The following is a 17,245-nucleotide window of genomic DNA, read 5'->3' on the forward strand; positions in this document are numbered from 1 at the left end:
AATAAGTTTCCAATTTATGACCAAGGCGTTAAGTTCCTGGGAACTAAGGATATACCGGTGAGCGAATGTCAGTTCCATATCTCATCTCTATTTCCATGTCTAAATTAATTTTGCACATCTATGTGAATTCAATAAACTTTTGATTCTACCGAGGGATTGACGGTGACCTAAGCTAAAAAGATTTCCCCCAAGTGTTACATCCATGGGGCTTTAAACTTAAGTAACAATACAAGATAAACCCAAGAAGCATTCAATTTTCCAAAATATAAATTTATTTAAATAGTATATGAATTCCCGAATATTATCCTAAATTATACTGAAAATTTCTCACTAATCCGGAGATCGTCCAAATGTATTCCGAATGAAGTTTATGTGTTGTGCTACCGAACTAGCACCACTCAAGAATCAGAGTTTCTAAATCCAAATGTTTTTACTTCAATATAATCCCGTGCACGTAGGATATCACTGAAGTCCTTGAAAGTTTCTCCTTATCCAATAGAATTATTTAAATGTTCAAAGCCTTGAATAAATTCGCATAATCCGAAAAGTAGTAAATGTTTAAATTAAAGATTTTCCTCTCTGTTAAATCCATGGAACAAATATTATCAATAAATCACTATTTCTTTTCAGATTCTTAGAAACACTAGCATAGACTGAAAAATAGAATACGTGGTGTGTGTATTCTAATTGTATAGTCTCTAAATACGCATCAGATCAAGATAATATGATTTACTAAACGATTCTGGAACAATTAAATCGTATTATTCCAAAATAACTCAGTCATGTTCTGATCTTCTCAAACAATTGAACTAATCAACAATTAGGGCGTGCATGATAACTATACAGAGCAAATGCAATCCTACTTTCACGTGATGTTTGTTACCTCCATTCGAATTAATAGGTGGCGTTTTTGACCTAAATAGTAGTAGACTTCACCTTAGCAATTGGCCTTGGTTTATGAGCGAGATTCTTACAATATTGTATAAATGCCCTTTACTATAATGCTAGCCAGCTACAACATTAAAGCATTTAAAATATAACTATCATAGACCCAGATGACTTAAATAAAAACTATGTTATAATTTAAAAGATGATACATCTATCCGTAACGCTGGGTACTAAAGGTATGTAGGTTATATACTAGAAAGCGTAGTTGTACAAGACAGGGATTGGTGGCTGGGTATGAAAGGACAAGTAAGTCAAGGATTTGGGGTATGAAACGAGAATTAAGTCAGCTGTATCAATTTATCCATGACTGGAATTGAACAGACCAAGAAAAAAGCACTCTACGTGTCAGTTATGGAAGAGCTCTTCAAGGGAACCTATTTTCAGGGGTGGTAATAATAGTTATTGAACAAGCCTATAGCGGAGAAATTGCGTCAGGACAAAAATGACAGAATCGATGTTATTTTATTTTGAATAGTGAAAAACCTTCAGAAATATTTAAGCACAGAGATGACAGCTATATATATATATATATATATATATATATATATATATATATATATATATATATATATATATATATATATATATATGTATGTATGTACGTACACATACTCTCGAAAAGACAGGATAACATAACTTGCACGTGAGTGTGATTGATAATCGGACGTTACCCTGGATAAATAAACAGCTGAAAACACAGAATATTTTCGGGTAGTATGTATGAAGCATTATGTTAAGTGACATATATCTGAACTACAGTCTTTTGACAGACTGGATTCTAAAACTAAGGTATAATAATAAACCTTGTTGATTCGAAATTTCTTTTTTTATTTCCCGATAGACTGCAACTTTGAACATGAATCCTACAACTGGCATTACGAAAAAACCAATAACCCAGCATGGAAAATCGTGACCAAAAGTAATGAGTATTCATATAGTAAGTATTATTTAACAGATTAGCCCATAATGTTCCTTTTTAGGTACTTTTCATGTTTACAAATATTATACATAATCACGAGATGCTACTGACATATAGTAAAATGAGTAGAATTGAAAAATTCATTGTGCGTTAATGGTCTTATTTGCTACAATTTCGAATATACCAGACACTGTGACACAAATGTTTGGTACAATTATTTGATGACATGAAAATGCTTTCACGCGAACACTTAACAAGTCCTTTTATACTGGGACTTAAGAAATTCTTCAAGTGATGCCGAGTATTCGAATGCTTTATGTTTGACTTATCGTAGTTTTTCAGCATTTTATTATTTATTTCTAAATAGGACCTTTGACATAATTTTGAGATATTGCAAAAGATTTTATTGTCTATCTTTATCGTAAGACAATAAAATCTTTTACAATTTCTCAAAATTATTTAGAAACAAATAATAACAAAATACGGTAAAACTGATCTATCAAAAAGACTAGTCTACAGGGCACAGTAGCGAGAAGAAAGAAAAAAACAAGGCAGACAGAAGAAGAGATGGGAAGTAATATCATTGAATAGGCATGCAATTTGTAAAGTTCGAAAGAACAATGGAGAACAGGGCAAAATGGAGAGAGATTGTCGCAAAGTCATCAGCGGCGCCCCTGCGGCCAACCACATTACAGAAGAAATTTAGAAAAAAAACAGAAAATCAATTGTTAAATTTATTTCCAGATAATATCCCGTATGTTCATTTCCTGATAGCGAAGCATATTTCAGCGGTGAAATTTTCAGGAATAAAAGTAAATGAGACAATGTAATTACTCACATTGCATCATGGTAAAAACGGCATAGAGATTGTTATGTCTTTGAACTGGTCGGTCTCTCAGTTTATCGTTGATGATTGCTTTTGTTATATTTTTCTAGAGCAAGATTCTTTCCTAGCTGCTGATGCTGTTAACAGTTCAAACTGTATAGACAAATAACGATTTTGCAGCAAACTATTAACCAGACCATGTCGAGCAACGCTTAACTTCAACTACTTTCTCCGTGGCAAGGAGGACACCTATATTAAAGTCTTTGTACGAGATGATTCGTCAAATGAATATAATGTTTCTGAAAAGATTGGAAGCAGCAGTAATAGCGTGTGGAAAGATGACAAAGCAATAATAAGCAAGGATGCCAAATATATAATTATCTTCGAAGCATCACTTGGAAAAAATTGTTCCGGCCGAGTTGGAGTAGATGATATAACTTTGACCTATGGATCCTGTCCAAATTCGGGTAAATGCTCTTTCCAGTTAATTATTTCTCGTACCTTGTCAATACCATAATTATGTAGATAATACAACATTATGTTTTTTAAAGTCTTCATACTATGTAAAGGCCACCAAGTTAAAAAGCTTCTGAGTATAAGTACAGAAAGAGAACTCTGGCTCAAAAAGAATTTTAAAACAGGTTTCGGAATCTATGATTAAAAGTGTGATGCAGATATGTACAAACACAAAGGAAAAGATGATACCGTTCATATGATTTTAAAACTTCATAAAGAAAAGATATTTTTTTCCTAATTTAAATTTAATGATTACATGAGCATTATTCGCCAGTAGTTCGCCCTGAAGTAAAAAAGATGATGATGTCATTCAACGTTTACTTGAAATTACACGTAACAAATTTGGTCATGAAATAAGGAGAACACAAGGTGGCTTTTGAACAAGTATTAACATTGCTCATAGATAGCATTGAGGGCTCAGTGGAAGAGTCTTTATGGGTTTGCCTAAATGGGTTCAAATCAATCAAGCTTGCATCAATGGGGGTGGGGGTTGAGGGGGTTAAAAAAACGAATGACGGATATATAGGGATTTTTTTAAAATTATACTGTTGAATCTGTGCTAAGAGGAAAGCTGCTAGCAATAAAGATGCTAAATGCCCCGGGTGATCAGGTATATAGACAAATCATGTTTATGAACAACATGTAAAATATATATAGACAATAGACAACATGTAAAATATATATAGACAACATGTATGTAGACAACCATCAAAATAGAGAATCACAAAAGAATGTTGACAACTTGATGGATATGATGTGTGATAAATTGTCACTGTCAGTGAAAAGTTTCACGTATACTTTATAATGATTTTGAAAGTTTAAACATGTACATGTATTAGCATCATTACAGTCCTTGACATTATCGTCGTTTTCGTCGTCCCTTCGGGATGATGACAAGACCTGTACCAAAGGTTCGATGACGTTGAAAACAGCAAATACAGTCCATCATGGTCTTATTTTATAAGGCCAATGGATTATATAGGTACCGAATGTATTCCAGTCTTTTATACGGCCAATAGATTATATAGGTACCGAATGTATTGGAGTGTTTTATAAGGTCATTAGATTATATAGGTACCGAATGTATTCGAGTCTTTTATTAGGTCAATAGATTATATAGGTACCCATCATATTCGAATCTTTTATAAGGCCAATAGATTATATACGTACCGACTGTTTAGGGGTGTTTTATAACTGTTTGGGTATTTGACATGTGTATCACGGACTGAAAACTGCGTCAGCTATAGTATTTACAGATAAAGCTGAGAAACATTTTAAAGAAGTATCTGATTACAAACTTTGCGACCATTGACATAATACTGGAATGTACGGAAGACATGTCCCTAAAGAATGTAATTTGAATTTTAGATACCCAACAAATATATTCCACTAATCATTCTCAATTTGACCGTTGTGACTGTGGTAAAGAACTATATTGGCCATGAAGTAAATATCTTACTGAATAATTACGTAAACTATCTTTCATTCAGCAATGACTTCGTAGTCGATAAGTTGATGAAGCACTACGGCAAAAAAAATAACAAATTTAAATAACGATTAGATTTGTAGATATTGTTTGGTGACAACATCGATTCGATTATAGATGTCGTTTGGCGACAACAACGATTCAATTTGTAGATATTGTTTGGTGACAACAACGATTCGATTATAAATGTCGTTTGGCGACAACAACGATTCGATTTGTAGATACTGTCTGCTGACAACAACTATGTCAGAGGTGGTATTAATATCGTCTCTCACATACATAACACAACAAAGAACGAATTCAATGCAGGTGAAGATGGAAATATAAAAGGTGATGGTATGAAAAGTCAAGTTCACACGATGAGAAAAGGGTATGATCAAGGTCATATATTATATACTTGCACAAAAATATCATGCATGACTGGAAGATGAGCCAGTTGTTGCCAGTCAGTCACTTCGAACGAGTGAATAGGTACAAACATATCTTTGGAAAGTAAGTTGTTAAGCATCTCTGATGCTGATGGCACATAGTGGATTTTCGAAGTGGATTAGAAAATGCCAAGACATCCGCACGACCATTTCAAAAACTAGCCCCTTGCTCCAGAGAAATTAATTCTAGGCGAAATTGTTTCCCTCAATTGCAATGTCCTTTAAAAAAAATCGATGAGTGCAATGGTACAAAACCAAATGAGATTTAGTGTGTACATTGAGAGAGAAAAAAAATATAAACATACACTACAGCAATTTGAAAACAAAACTGAGTTATCTCTTTCGAACAACATCCGTAACTAAAGATCTATATTGAACCGATTACCAGTTTGAGACAAAATACTTCCAATGGTTTTAAAAAAGACGTTTCTGAACGGATGAACAATTCAATATGTGATAATGGTTCAAGTACAAATTTACACGAGAGTGAATATGACGTAAACAAAGTCTGCAAAGGCATACAAAATTGAGTAATAAAAATTAAAAATTTGAAATGTAAAGTGTCTGAAATTGTATGCTACAGAGTTGTATTCCTGTATTACCTCTCACAAATATTTCAAAATGTCTGTAACTGAAATCTAGTTTTTAAGTGAAGTGTTATCTAGATTCCAACGGTCATGAGTCATAAAGTCAGGAACTTCTTGCATATTGTAACATCCCGCGTGTTATCTATCGCAAAGACCAGAGTTGAAAATTTTAAAATGATTTTTATAAATAATAAAGGTGAGATAGAACATGCCTTTCAATATCGCATAGTGACTTTACATCAACACAGTGTTTGTCACAATAATATCAACTTAGGATAATATAGAACAGTCTTGTGTGTCTAAATGTCAAAAGATAATGTTGTAATACACCATATTATGGTGATATAAATTGTGTTATTTAAATTCATGTATATATTAACAGTTAAATTTATTAGACTGACTGTAACACATTCTGACATAGTAGCGTGATCTCAATGAAAACGAAATAATTTTAGTACTAGTGTACTTGAGCAGTGTAGTGGGAGATAGAAGCGGCTTTATAAAGAATTATATAATAATTATTAAGCATTTAAATTCAATAGCAATCATGTAATAAATCTATTTTAAATTTCTCATAACAATTTGATTCAGTTTTGGGATTTTAAAGGGCTAAAGTTAATATGGTTATGTAAAAATATGTAAGTGATGAATTTAGAATACATGGCCGAAATTCTTTTCTACTTAGGTGTTCATACTTTGCCGCTCTGACAGCTATCTGCCAGTGCACTGTCTGCACTTATATTTATATACTCCTATTCACGTCACATGACCTTAGTTAGCCAATCAATGTTTGTCCTTCTCAGGGTTAGCCATGGCGGTAACCAAGTCAACTTTTCAAACTGCATGGAAAAATCCCTCTGAACAAAAACTTTAGACAAAATTCAGTTGTCCTCTCAATGTCCTTGGTGTGCGTTTTTACTTTTAATCTTATTTATATATTCATACCTATGATTAAGTAGAAGTGAACGAAACGGACAAGTGAATTTCGATGAGAATCGAGTGAGAGTACAACGTACTGCTGATGCAATGAGTCGTAATACGATTAAAATAGTCCCTATCAAATGCGTACTATTTCGCACATTAAAGGAAAAATAACAAATTCTACATAACCAACAAATTACAATAATGAACAGTAACATTAGTTCTAACGTTTTGTTCAACAAACGTCTGACAAGAGAAATGTGATTCTTCGGCTGGGCACATTGATTCCATCACTATCCTGCATCTCTGCTGTTTCGGTAATGAACTCGACCGGATAGGTGAAGTCACTAATTTATGGACTAGCATCATATTTATGGCTTTGATATTCCAAAAACATGGAAGTAAGATAATTCATTTCCTAAACTATTCATGAGAAATTCCAGCACGAGACACACATGGTCCAACATGGAAATGAATATGGCACAATAACTGCTAACATGCGAACTTCTTTCCACTTAATATTGATGTCCCAGGGCTTATAGAACTGTTTATGTCTTTAGATGAATTCCTTGAAGAATTTATTAATACTCATGACAACAGCGTGACATTACGAGGACCAGAGCAGGGTTTTATACTCACGTTTATTATAAAACAGATTACACATTAATAAGAGATGCAGGTGGTGATCTAAACAATGGTGGGTGGGTGGCATACGTTCAGGAATGGAAGAAGTATTTCACACTTGGTAGATGTTTTCAGTGACAGATAAAAATGACATGATCAAATATGCCAAAGTCTCGTAGGTCAAACATCATCTTACATCTCAACATTTAACATCAAATAATCTTCACACATTAATTGGACAAGGTTTGTGCATGAAAAACTCCATTCAGAATACCATTAAGGTATAACAACATAGTGAACTGCCTCATGTTTTTCTGACTTTGTTTCATGTTTTTACATTTTCATTATTAGTATTATTATTGGAAAAGAAATGTAGTTCTTAATCGTGCTTAGTATTTTGGTTTGTTGAGTTAGGTATTACAATATCAACTTGTATGTGTAACCATTTATCCAGTATATCTACTTCATTTATCACGATTATATGTTCATCTTTCAAAAGCCACTCTCTCTTGTCAGTCATTTTTAGCTAAAGTATGGACAGAAGATAATTGTATAATCAATAAAATTTCCTTGATTATGTTCAACCAGATTTAGTTACAGCAACGAGTCCTTCCACAAACTGACATGTAATGGTGCTCTTTCAAATACATTTACACATGCCTACAAAAAAGACTATTACCACTATGACGAACAGCTTACAGATTTAGTTTTATTATTCCCATTACAAAGTGTAGGTATGGAAGTCATTCAGCAATATTCCTTGCAAACAACAAACTTCTGTATAGCATATGATGATTGTTTGGGACTTAATTATCATCTCTTTCAAGCAAACTTATATTAGCTTTCAGCTACTAAAATATTATATGTTATCAACTACTAAAGCATGATTTGTTATAAGCTACTAAAATATTACATGTTATCATATTTTAAGGCGATACATACGTGGCAAGATTTGATAGATTCATTGATAATTGCTGAACTTTTCCAAAATTTTGCCTGAATCTCTAAAATCTTCTGGGATATTTCACCGTACAAACATAATTGCCTGACTATTAAGTAAATGTAATAAGATCATTGATTTTAGTGTTATCATATTACTGACTTACATGTAAAGTAGTTGTTATCATGTTATTGACTTCAATAATCATGCTTGTGACTTGGATATAATCATGCTTGTGACTTGGATATAATAATTCTTGTGACTTGGATATAATCATGCTTGTGACTTGGATATAATCATGCTTGTGACTTAAATATAATCATCCTTGTGACTTGGATATAATCATTCTTGTGACTTGGACATAATCATACTTGTGACTTGGATATAATCATGCTTGTGCCATGGATATAATCATTATACTTACTTAAATATGTTTTATCAGAATATATTGGAGGAAGGGGGTGTCATCTGAACAAGTAGATGGAATGACAGATTTCATAATATTGACCAGTTTGAAAAACAGACAGAACGTATTCAACATGTATGCAATTATATAAATAATAAACGTAAAGTTCCAAGGCTATAGAAATAAAACCAAATTTGCTGATATATATACATGCATGCATGCATGCATGCATACATACATACATGCATGCATACATACATACATACAGGGCCGGCGCTACCATATAAGCAAACTAGGCAGCCGCCTAGGGCGCTGATTTCGTTGGGCGCATTTCTTTAAAAATAAATTATCGTTTATAAATATTGAAATTGATATTTTCCGGGCGGGCGCCAGAATCTAACCTTGCCTAGGGCGCCAGATAGTCTGGCCGGGTCTGGCGCCGGCCCTGCATACATACATGCACTAAACTGACAACGAACAGTGCAAAACTAGTATCTGACTAGCATGAGCGCTTTTGGCTCTTATTGAATCTTTTTCAAAGGCAAATGCAAAACATAGACAAGACAAACAAATAAAACACAAAACCGTTATGTTTGCAAAATTTTACATGGCCGTTTCTACAGGAATTAAACCGTTAAATTTGTTATGTTTCAACTAGTTTATTTCAACTTGTTGCGGATGCTGTAGAAATATTCATTATGAAGATGCTTTTCCATCTCTATATCTTTCTTTCGGATATTAATAACACAGAGAACTGGTACATACACGACAATGACAAGGACAAGACGTACAATTATATAAATCACTAACTCTTTCATAACAACCACACATAGAAATGACATATTCATACATATATAAATAGGAATACATATTTTATATAGAATTCTGATAGTGTTTTCTAACAATAAAATGGATCATTCTTATATTCTCTGACTCAACATAATCTGAGATACACAATACAATTATCAAATTTGGGATCTAATCCAGATTTTACATCAAATTGTATGAGCAACGTAATAAAAGCTGTGCAGTCAAGTTATCCGTGAGGTAACCCAGCGAGATAATTTTGAGTTAATTCATTCATTTGTCGTTGTTTCGTTAGTTGGTCATAAAACGCAACAAGCTAACATTCATATTATTTATAAAAAGTATTATTTGCAGAAAATATAACAGTTGGCATTATACAATTTCTGTAGACTTCGGGGTCATTCCGTCCACAGGTGTATGGGAATTCCCTTCTTAGTAAGAGCTGAACAAATTATTTGTCAGATATATTATGAAGATATGCACCAAGAACAATATCAAAATTATTGATAATATGCAACCAATATATCCCTCATTCTTTGAGTTTTTGAACACGAGATAAGCATACGAGTAATAACATCAGTATTCGCAGTATTGCAATGTTGGCAATTATGACGTGTCCAGTGTTTCCCTTTACCCTCATTTGCGCTTCAGAGACCCCCAAATTTTTAATTTGACCCCCATTTTTGGTACAAAAGTTTGTTTTTTACTCAATCTGACCCCCAGTTTTCACACCAAGGTGATTTTTGACTCTCAGTCTTGCACTCCTAGGGGATACACTGAGTGTCGTACTGAATGGAGTTACCAGAATCCTGGCCAGTTTAAGTTCTTTGTTTGACCTAGGAATTTGTCACAAAATGGGGGTTTAACGGAATCGTGTATATTTTTGAATCTTTGAAAAGATTGATTATTAAACCACATGTGCTCAAAGTGATTATGCTCATATTCGTTTATGGTGTACCATACAATGTGCTTCCATTCCTTATTAGCCGGAAATGTCTTATTTTGTACAAAATATAAATAAAGTCTTTCAAGTCGTATTTGTGAAGAATCCTATATATTTCGGGAATAAATCCCATTTGTTTCACACGGTTATTTCTGCCAAGAAAGGTATAAAAATCTCATTAAAAATATTCTGTTAGATAAGGTATTCTCAGGCAAATGACATAATTTGAACATACCCTAGCCCTTGGTTCTCCCATTTACAATCCATATCCTTCTAAACTGTCTAGCTCTTGCATGTGCTTCATGGACATCCTTTGACCAATAAGGCTTTGTATATGGCTTATAAGTCTCTTTAGGGATATTATGTATTGTGGCCTCTTTTATAAGAACCACTAGTGTATTATTTAATTCTTATTTTTGTTTTGCAGTTAACGGGATGAAATTTAATCATGCATTTATTCCTTTGTCAACCTCTATTTGGTAAGAGATAAGCATTCCTGTGTCCTGTTAATGGCTCGTTGACTTGTGTTCACACATGACTGCAATATAGGTATCTAATAGATCTAGACAATTATATACACAGAGTGTGGAGAACATTATGAGCCTAACGTTCCAAGTAAATCAATTAAGATCTTTATCAGATATCACAGTACGAAACAAAACAAAAATAGGCAAGGTCACAACTTGCTTGAATTTGAGTGAGTAGCACAGTAACAACATAACAACATACTATCAACATACTAACAAAATACTCAGCCTGAGCATCACAATTTCTTCTTTGCTGATATTTCTCATTTAGAATCACAACGGTCATCATATTCATTGTCATAATCATGGTCGTCGACATCAAAGTCATTATAGTTATTTCTGTTGCTTCTTTCACCACGTAAATTTTAGTTTCTGTCATGATAGGTGATCCCTTTCCTCTGAATACGTTTCCTTTGTTATATCTTGAACGAAGCTGGTTTATTGTCATCTACTTCTCGCGGGTTACACCGCTCGGCCAGAAAATGTGAATTTTCTACAATTCCTGACTCATCAGCAGGAATGTTTATCCTAACAATGATGTTTCTACCATTCCTTCTAGGAAACATTGATATTGTTGTGGGATGTAACCCTTTCTTTTCCAGGTACGACAATATCCCCGATCGTGAGGTTCTGCAATCAATATTTCCCAGAAAATATCAAATAGTTTTTGCGCTGTGATACACTAATAAATAGTTGATCATCTTCATCACAATTAATCTGATCCAAATTTTCCCATTTGTATCGAGTATTTCACGCCTATCGTTATTTTATTTTCATGATTTGGTATTTTATTAGGTGTAGTGTGTTTGCATTTTGTTTGAGAACCATATATATGTGAGTAAGGCTGACTAACAATGTCCTTCCTATTGGTTATTCTTGTATGGATTGCGCATGTTTGGTTACATCTGTTCAACGACATGTTGGTAATGGGTGTTCTATTCGTGCCTAACGGTATCGTCGCCAGACTGAAATTACTTATGCAGTGATCTTAAATCACTCTGCATAACTAGGAGACGTATGCTCCACTTCATTGATTTTGACAGGCATGTTTTTAGTCGTGTTAACAGTCATCGACTTCCGAGAGCCCTTGCCATCTACAGGGAATACCATTTTTTTGGGTGGGTTTGCCACTTCATTACATGGTGAGTTTATCACTTCATTGGTTTTACTTTTTGGTAGAGAATGTTTTGTATTTGATGACAACTGAGACACTCTACCTGACAGTTTTGAAATAGTTGTTTCGTTCCTTTCTAAACGCACATTGTTGCTAGCTTAATTTACTTCATTGAGGTTATGAAGTCTGTTTGATGCGTATTTCTCGAAAGCATCAAACACTGTAAGTTTGGCAACAACTTCAGCTTTGAAGTTTTCAAAGTTAGATCTGAGATTGGTGTTTTCCGTTTCTAAGTTGGTAATATTTTCGTCACGTAGGTTGATACGTTTCGCTTTGTTGACTAGACAGCTTTCTACGTCATTCACTCTCGCATCAAGAGAATGTAGCTCCGCTTTACACTCGGCTATCATAATTTCGTAGGAAGCAGATTCGCTGTTACTACTACTACAAAGTGGAATTGTCCTCGTTTAAAAACAAATGCAGTTTTAGGTAAGCAATGCTTAGTTCAGTTATGGTTTGCCCATTCTACGGTGATACCGCGATGTAAAAGTTAGAAAGTGTATAATCTCTGGAACGTTTGGTTATGATCATGAGACTACATAATAATGCTGATATGTAAACTTCCGTTTAGAAGGTTGATAAAGTTGTCCTTTGATTAAACCCTTTATTCTTGCTTACATAGCATTTCGAAAGAGAATTGTGATGATTTATGATGAACATTTTATAATTATAAAAGATAGACGTTAAGTTCATGAAACATTATTGTGATCGGGTAAGTCGAAAAGTGCATCCAAAATAATGGGGGAGGGGGCTTTTTGCGGGGACGATATATGTGTTAGATCCCGTTGGATTTATCATTTATACAGATCCAAAGTATGTCAACATGGTAAATTCTCCTCGTCGCATTGTACTCAGTGTGCATTTCTGCAGAATTTCGACAAGGCAGGCCGAAGTCACCAACTAAGGCTTTGTCCAGAAGTAGGAAACGGAACTTTCCATGATCTATGTGGCGATAAAAGGTCTTAGTTTTATACCATATGGTAGCTCTTAATATTGGGAACCTCCTCTTGGGAGACAAATGTCAGGTATTTCAGGGTCAACTAGTGAAATAAGGATGAAGATATGTATCTCTCGGATCTAAAATGATAGCAAATTCGCCCCTTCCAATGAATAAACGGTCTAATGGCCTCGTTTCCAACTTGAACCTTGGCGCAAGGATGAAATGACTGTGCAATTGATGGATGTGGTGTACAAAAATGGCCGAGTGGTCTAAAGCGCCAGAAGTTACCAATCAATGTCATCTCACCTCTGTCAGCGTGGGTTCGAGTCTCGGGCTCGGCCAAAGTGAGCATGTGAGAACGCTGCCAGGTTCTTCCTCAATCCAGATAAACGAACCACCATGTTTAGCCTATCTAGCACTGAAAAATGGCGTTAAACCCAAAACAACACCGACAAAAATGTACAAATGTTTTTGAGCATCTCAGTAAATGCAAAATGCAAAAATTTGTGCTTTAGGGTTTTTACCATAAAATAGATGCATGGCGTGACTGATAGATTAAATGAAGAAAATATTATGATAAATGTACATAGATGAAATGTTTTTTTGCCTGTATGTCTTCATTCATGACTAGTTCTTGAAACTGCGTAAGTAGTTTGTCTTTCTTCCTGTCACTCCTCCGAACCTTTTTCACATTAATTCATGCCTGAAAACAAAAAACAAACTAACTTCTTGTATTTTGTGTATCCTTGAAAACATTGATCGAGCCTGAAAATCCCATAGATGGAGCATTCTGTTCTCTTTTATTATACAATTTTGGATCCTTGTAATTTAAAAATAACCGATAAAGTCCATGCCCTGGCTCAATATTTATGTCAAAAAGGCTACAAAATCAACACCAAATGGTTGTATCATATTTATTAGCAACAACTATCGTAATCTGGAACGTTTCACGCAAAATATCTAACATCGAATGTATTAGGACCACTTTTAGTTGACTGATAGTACGTTACGTGGGGGCGGCCATATTAGATTGATGCAGTGTCGGCTTGAGTCTGTACAAAATTTGGAACTTATTTTGTGCTAAATGGTATATTTGTGTCGCATTCTGTACAATTCTTCTGTATTTACCATACTAGATATATCAACCGGAACTCAAAGAACGACCGACGCTGGCCATTGCATCAATCCCGGCGACTCAAAATATGAAAAAACATTATGTAAATTTAATTTAATTTTAGTTATTACATTCCCTTTTCTCGCATGTATTCTCCACTACGCTATTTTTCCCGGATAGTTTTTGTTCTTAACTAATTCTTTATTTCTCATTTTTGAAACGGAACTTTCCTTGATCTATGTGGCGATAAAAGGTCTTAGTTTTATACCATATTGTAGCTCTTAATATTGGGAACCTCCTCCTGGGAGACAAAATGTCAGGTATTTCAGGAACAACTAGTGAGTTGAAAGATGAAGATATGTTTCTCTCGGATCAAAAATGACAGCAAATTCGCCCCTTCCAATGGATAAACGGTCTAACGGTCTCGTTTCCAACTTGAACCTTGGCGCATGGATGAAATGGCTGTGCAATTGATGGATGTGGTGTGCAAAAATGGACAGGGGCCCCGTGTGGCCGAGTGGATTAAAGCGCCCGAATTTACCAATCAGTGTCATCTCACCTCTGTCAGCGTGGGTTCGAGTCTCGGGCTCGGCCAAAGTGGGTGTGTGAGAAAGCTGCCAGTAGCTTCCCGTGGGTCGATGGTTCTTAACGGAGTTTTCTCCCAGGTTCTTCCTCCACCCAGATAAACGAGCCACCATGTTTAGCCTATCTAGCACTGAAAAATGGCTTTAAACCCAGAACAACACCGACAAAAATGTACAGATGTTTTTGATCATCTCAGTAAATGCAAAATGCAAACATTTGTGCTTTAAGGTTTGTACATTAAAATAGATGCATGGCGTGACTGATAGATTAAATGAAGAAAATATTCTGAAAAATGTACATAGATGAAATGTTTTTTTTGCCTGTATGTCCTCATTCATGACTAGTTCTTGAAACTGCGTAAGTAGTTTGTCTTTCTTCCTGTCACTCCTCCAAACCTTTTTCACATTAATTCATGCCTGAAAACAAAAGACAAACTTATTTCTTGTATTTTGTGTATCCTTGAAAACACTGATCGAGACTGAAAATCACATAGACGAAGCATTCTGTTCTCTTTTATTATCCGATTTTATAGTTTAAAAATAATCGATAAAGTCCATGTCCTGGCTCAATATTTACGTCAAAAAGGCTACAAATCAACACCCTATGGTTGTATTACATTTATAAGCAAAAATTATCATAATCTGGAACGTTTTACGCAAAATATCTCACACCTAATATTTGAGGACCACTTTTAGTTGACTGATAGGACATTACGTTGGGGGCGGTCATATTAGATTATAACGTTACGACAAATTTGATGCAGTGTCTGCTTGAGTCTGTACAAAATCTGGACCTTTTTTGTGCTAAATGGTATATTTGTATCACATTCTGTATAATTATTCTGCATTTACCTTACTAGATATTTCAACCGAAACTGAAAGAACGACCGGTGCTGGAACGTGCATCAGTTCCGGAGACACAAAGGAGAAAAAAACACTGTGTAAGCTTAATTTAATTTTAGTTTATACTTTCCCTTTCTTCGCACGTATCCTCCCTTGAGCTATTTTTCCTGGATAGTTTTTGTTCTTAACAAATTGCCTGTCTGTTGCTTTATTTCTCATTTTTTCTATATATAAAAAACAATGGCCCTTCCAGAAATGTTTTTATTGCTTATTCAAAGACCAGGTCCAAAAACAATTTTCTATTAGAACTTTACCTTTAAATATAATATCTCTTAATCAAGATGACCAAAGCTGCTTTACATTATCAAAGAAATCAACCGTGCTGGAACATTAATATATTATCATGATGCTTGCTCCAAACTCCATCTTTTCATCCCATGTATATTTGGTAGTCCTGTTGTAAGTAGTTCATACTGTTATTTATCTACTAGATACATAACGGCTTTATAACAAACAGAGCAGGTGTGTCGTATCGGCTCAGCTACAAACAGATCAGGTATATCGTATCGCCTTAGTTACAGTTACATCAGGTACGTTAAATTTGAATCAACCAATTTTGCAGATGGTGTCTATGTTGGGATTGCCGTCGGACTTGCCGCCATGCTGCTCATTGCATGTATCGTCACATTAATCATCATCAGGTAAGTTTAACCCAGTCATCAGTCGATTTTGCTTTTGAAAACAATGTCCAGTTTGACAGGACAAAGGGCGGGTTGACGATTTAAAATGCGAAACTATTTTAATCATTATACATTCATACAAAATTAGTATATACTCTTGTTTCAGTACGCCTAACGTATAAGGTAATCCCTAATTATTTTTCCCGTCTAATATGGTCGTCAAAAAAATACATGTCGTCCTTGAGGAAGAGCGTCATAACACAGTCATCATTATTTTTATATTATGACTTCATTCATCTAACACTAATTATGTATGTGATGTGATATGATTTTGATTTTTAACGTAGCTTTAACAATTTTTAAGTCATATCGCTACGATGTCTGCAATGTGGCAGTTTATAGTGATGTCTGGCACTGGGGCATCATGCCGCAGACATGTAGCATGATGTCCCACCCAGTCACATTATCCTGACACCAGGCCGACCAGTCCTAACACTAACCTCTTAATGCTGAACGCCAAGCAAGGCAGCTGTTAGTACCATTTTTTAAGTCTCTGGTATGACTCGGCCGGGGATCGAACCCACGACCTCCCGATTCCGAGGCGGACGCTCTAACCACTAGGCTACCGGAGCGGTCTCAATATTTGTTTTCTCACCAGCGTACTGGACGCAGTAGCAGCGTTAATTTTGCATGGTGAATTCTGTTGATATGTTTTTTTGTTTCTGTCGACATTTGACAGTAGGGTAGAAGCTACAGACACAAAACTGTACTTAACGTTTAGATACAAAACTGTGGTAAACAGACACAAAACTCTACTAAATATTTAGATACGAAACTGTGGTAAACAGACACAAAACTGTGCTCAACGTTTAGATGTGAAACTGTACTAAGCCTATAGATACAGAACAGATACGGAACTTTGCTAAACATTGAGGTACAAAATTCTGTATTAAACGCTTAGATACAAAAATGTAATAAATATTTAGATATAACACTGTGCTAAATATTTAGATACAAAACTCGGTACTAAAT

At 34.8% G+C, this 17,245-nt stretch overlaps 1 protein-coding gene across 2 annotated transcripts in view; it reads left to right on the forward strand.

Moving 5' to 3' along the window:
* LOC149792309 (uncharacterized) overlaps nt 1-17,245 on the forward strand; it is a 50,545-nt gene that overhangs the window by 16,156 nt on the left and 17,144 nt on the right. Inside the window, exons 4-6 of one of the 2 annotated variants that reach the window (XR_016423542.1) lie at nt 1,790-1,885; nt 2,804-3,160; nt 15,551-15,634. Coding sequence is in view for 1 of the 2 variants with exons in the window: in XM_089970883.1 (XP_089827009.1) it covers nt 11,924-12,020; nt 15,551-15,631; nt 16,156-16,234 (257 nt within the window). In the remaining variant the exon portion in view is untranslated. Of the gene's footprint in view, nt 1-1,789; nt 1,886-2,803; nt 3,161-11,692; nt 12,021-15,550; nt 15,635-16,155; nt 16,235-17,245 lie in introns of those variants that run through there. The other variant, XM_089970883.1, reaches the window with a different exon arrangement.

This window comes from Sinohyriopsis cumingii, chromosome 9 (assembly GCF_028554795.1).
Source record: "Sinohyriopsis cumingii isolate HCF-2022 chromosome 9, ASM2855479v2, whole genome shotgun sequence".
Classification (NCBI taxonomy): domain Eukaryota; kingdom Metazoa; phylum Mollusca; class Bivalvia; order Unionida; family Unionidae; genus Sinohyriopsis; species Sinohyriopsis cumingii.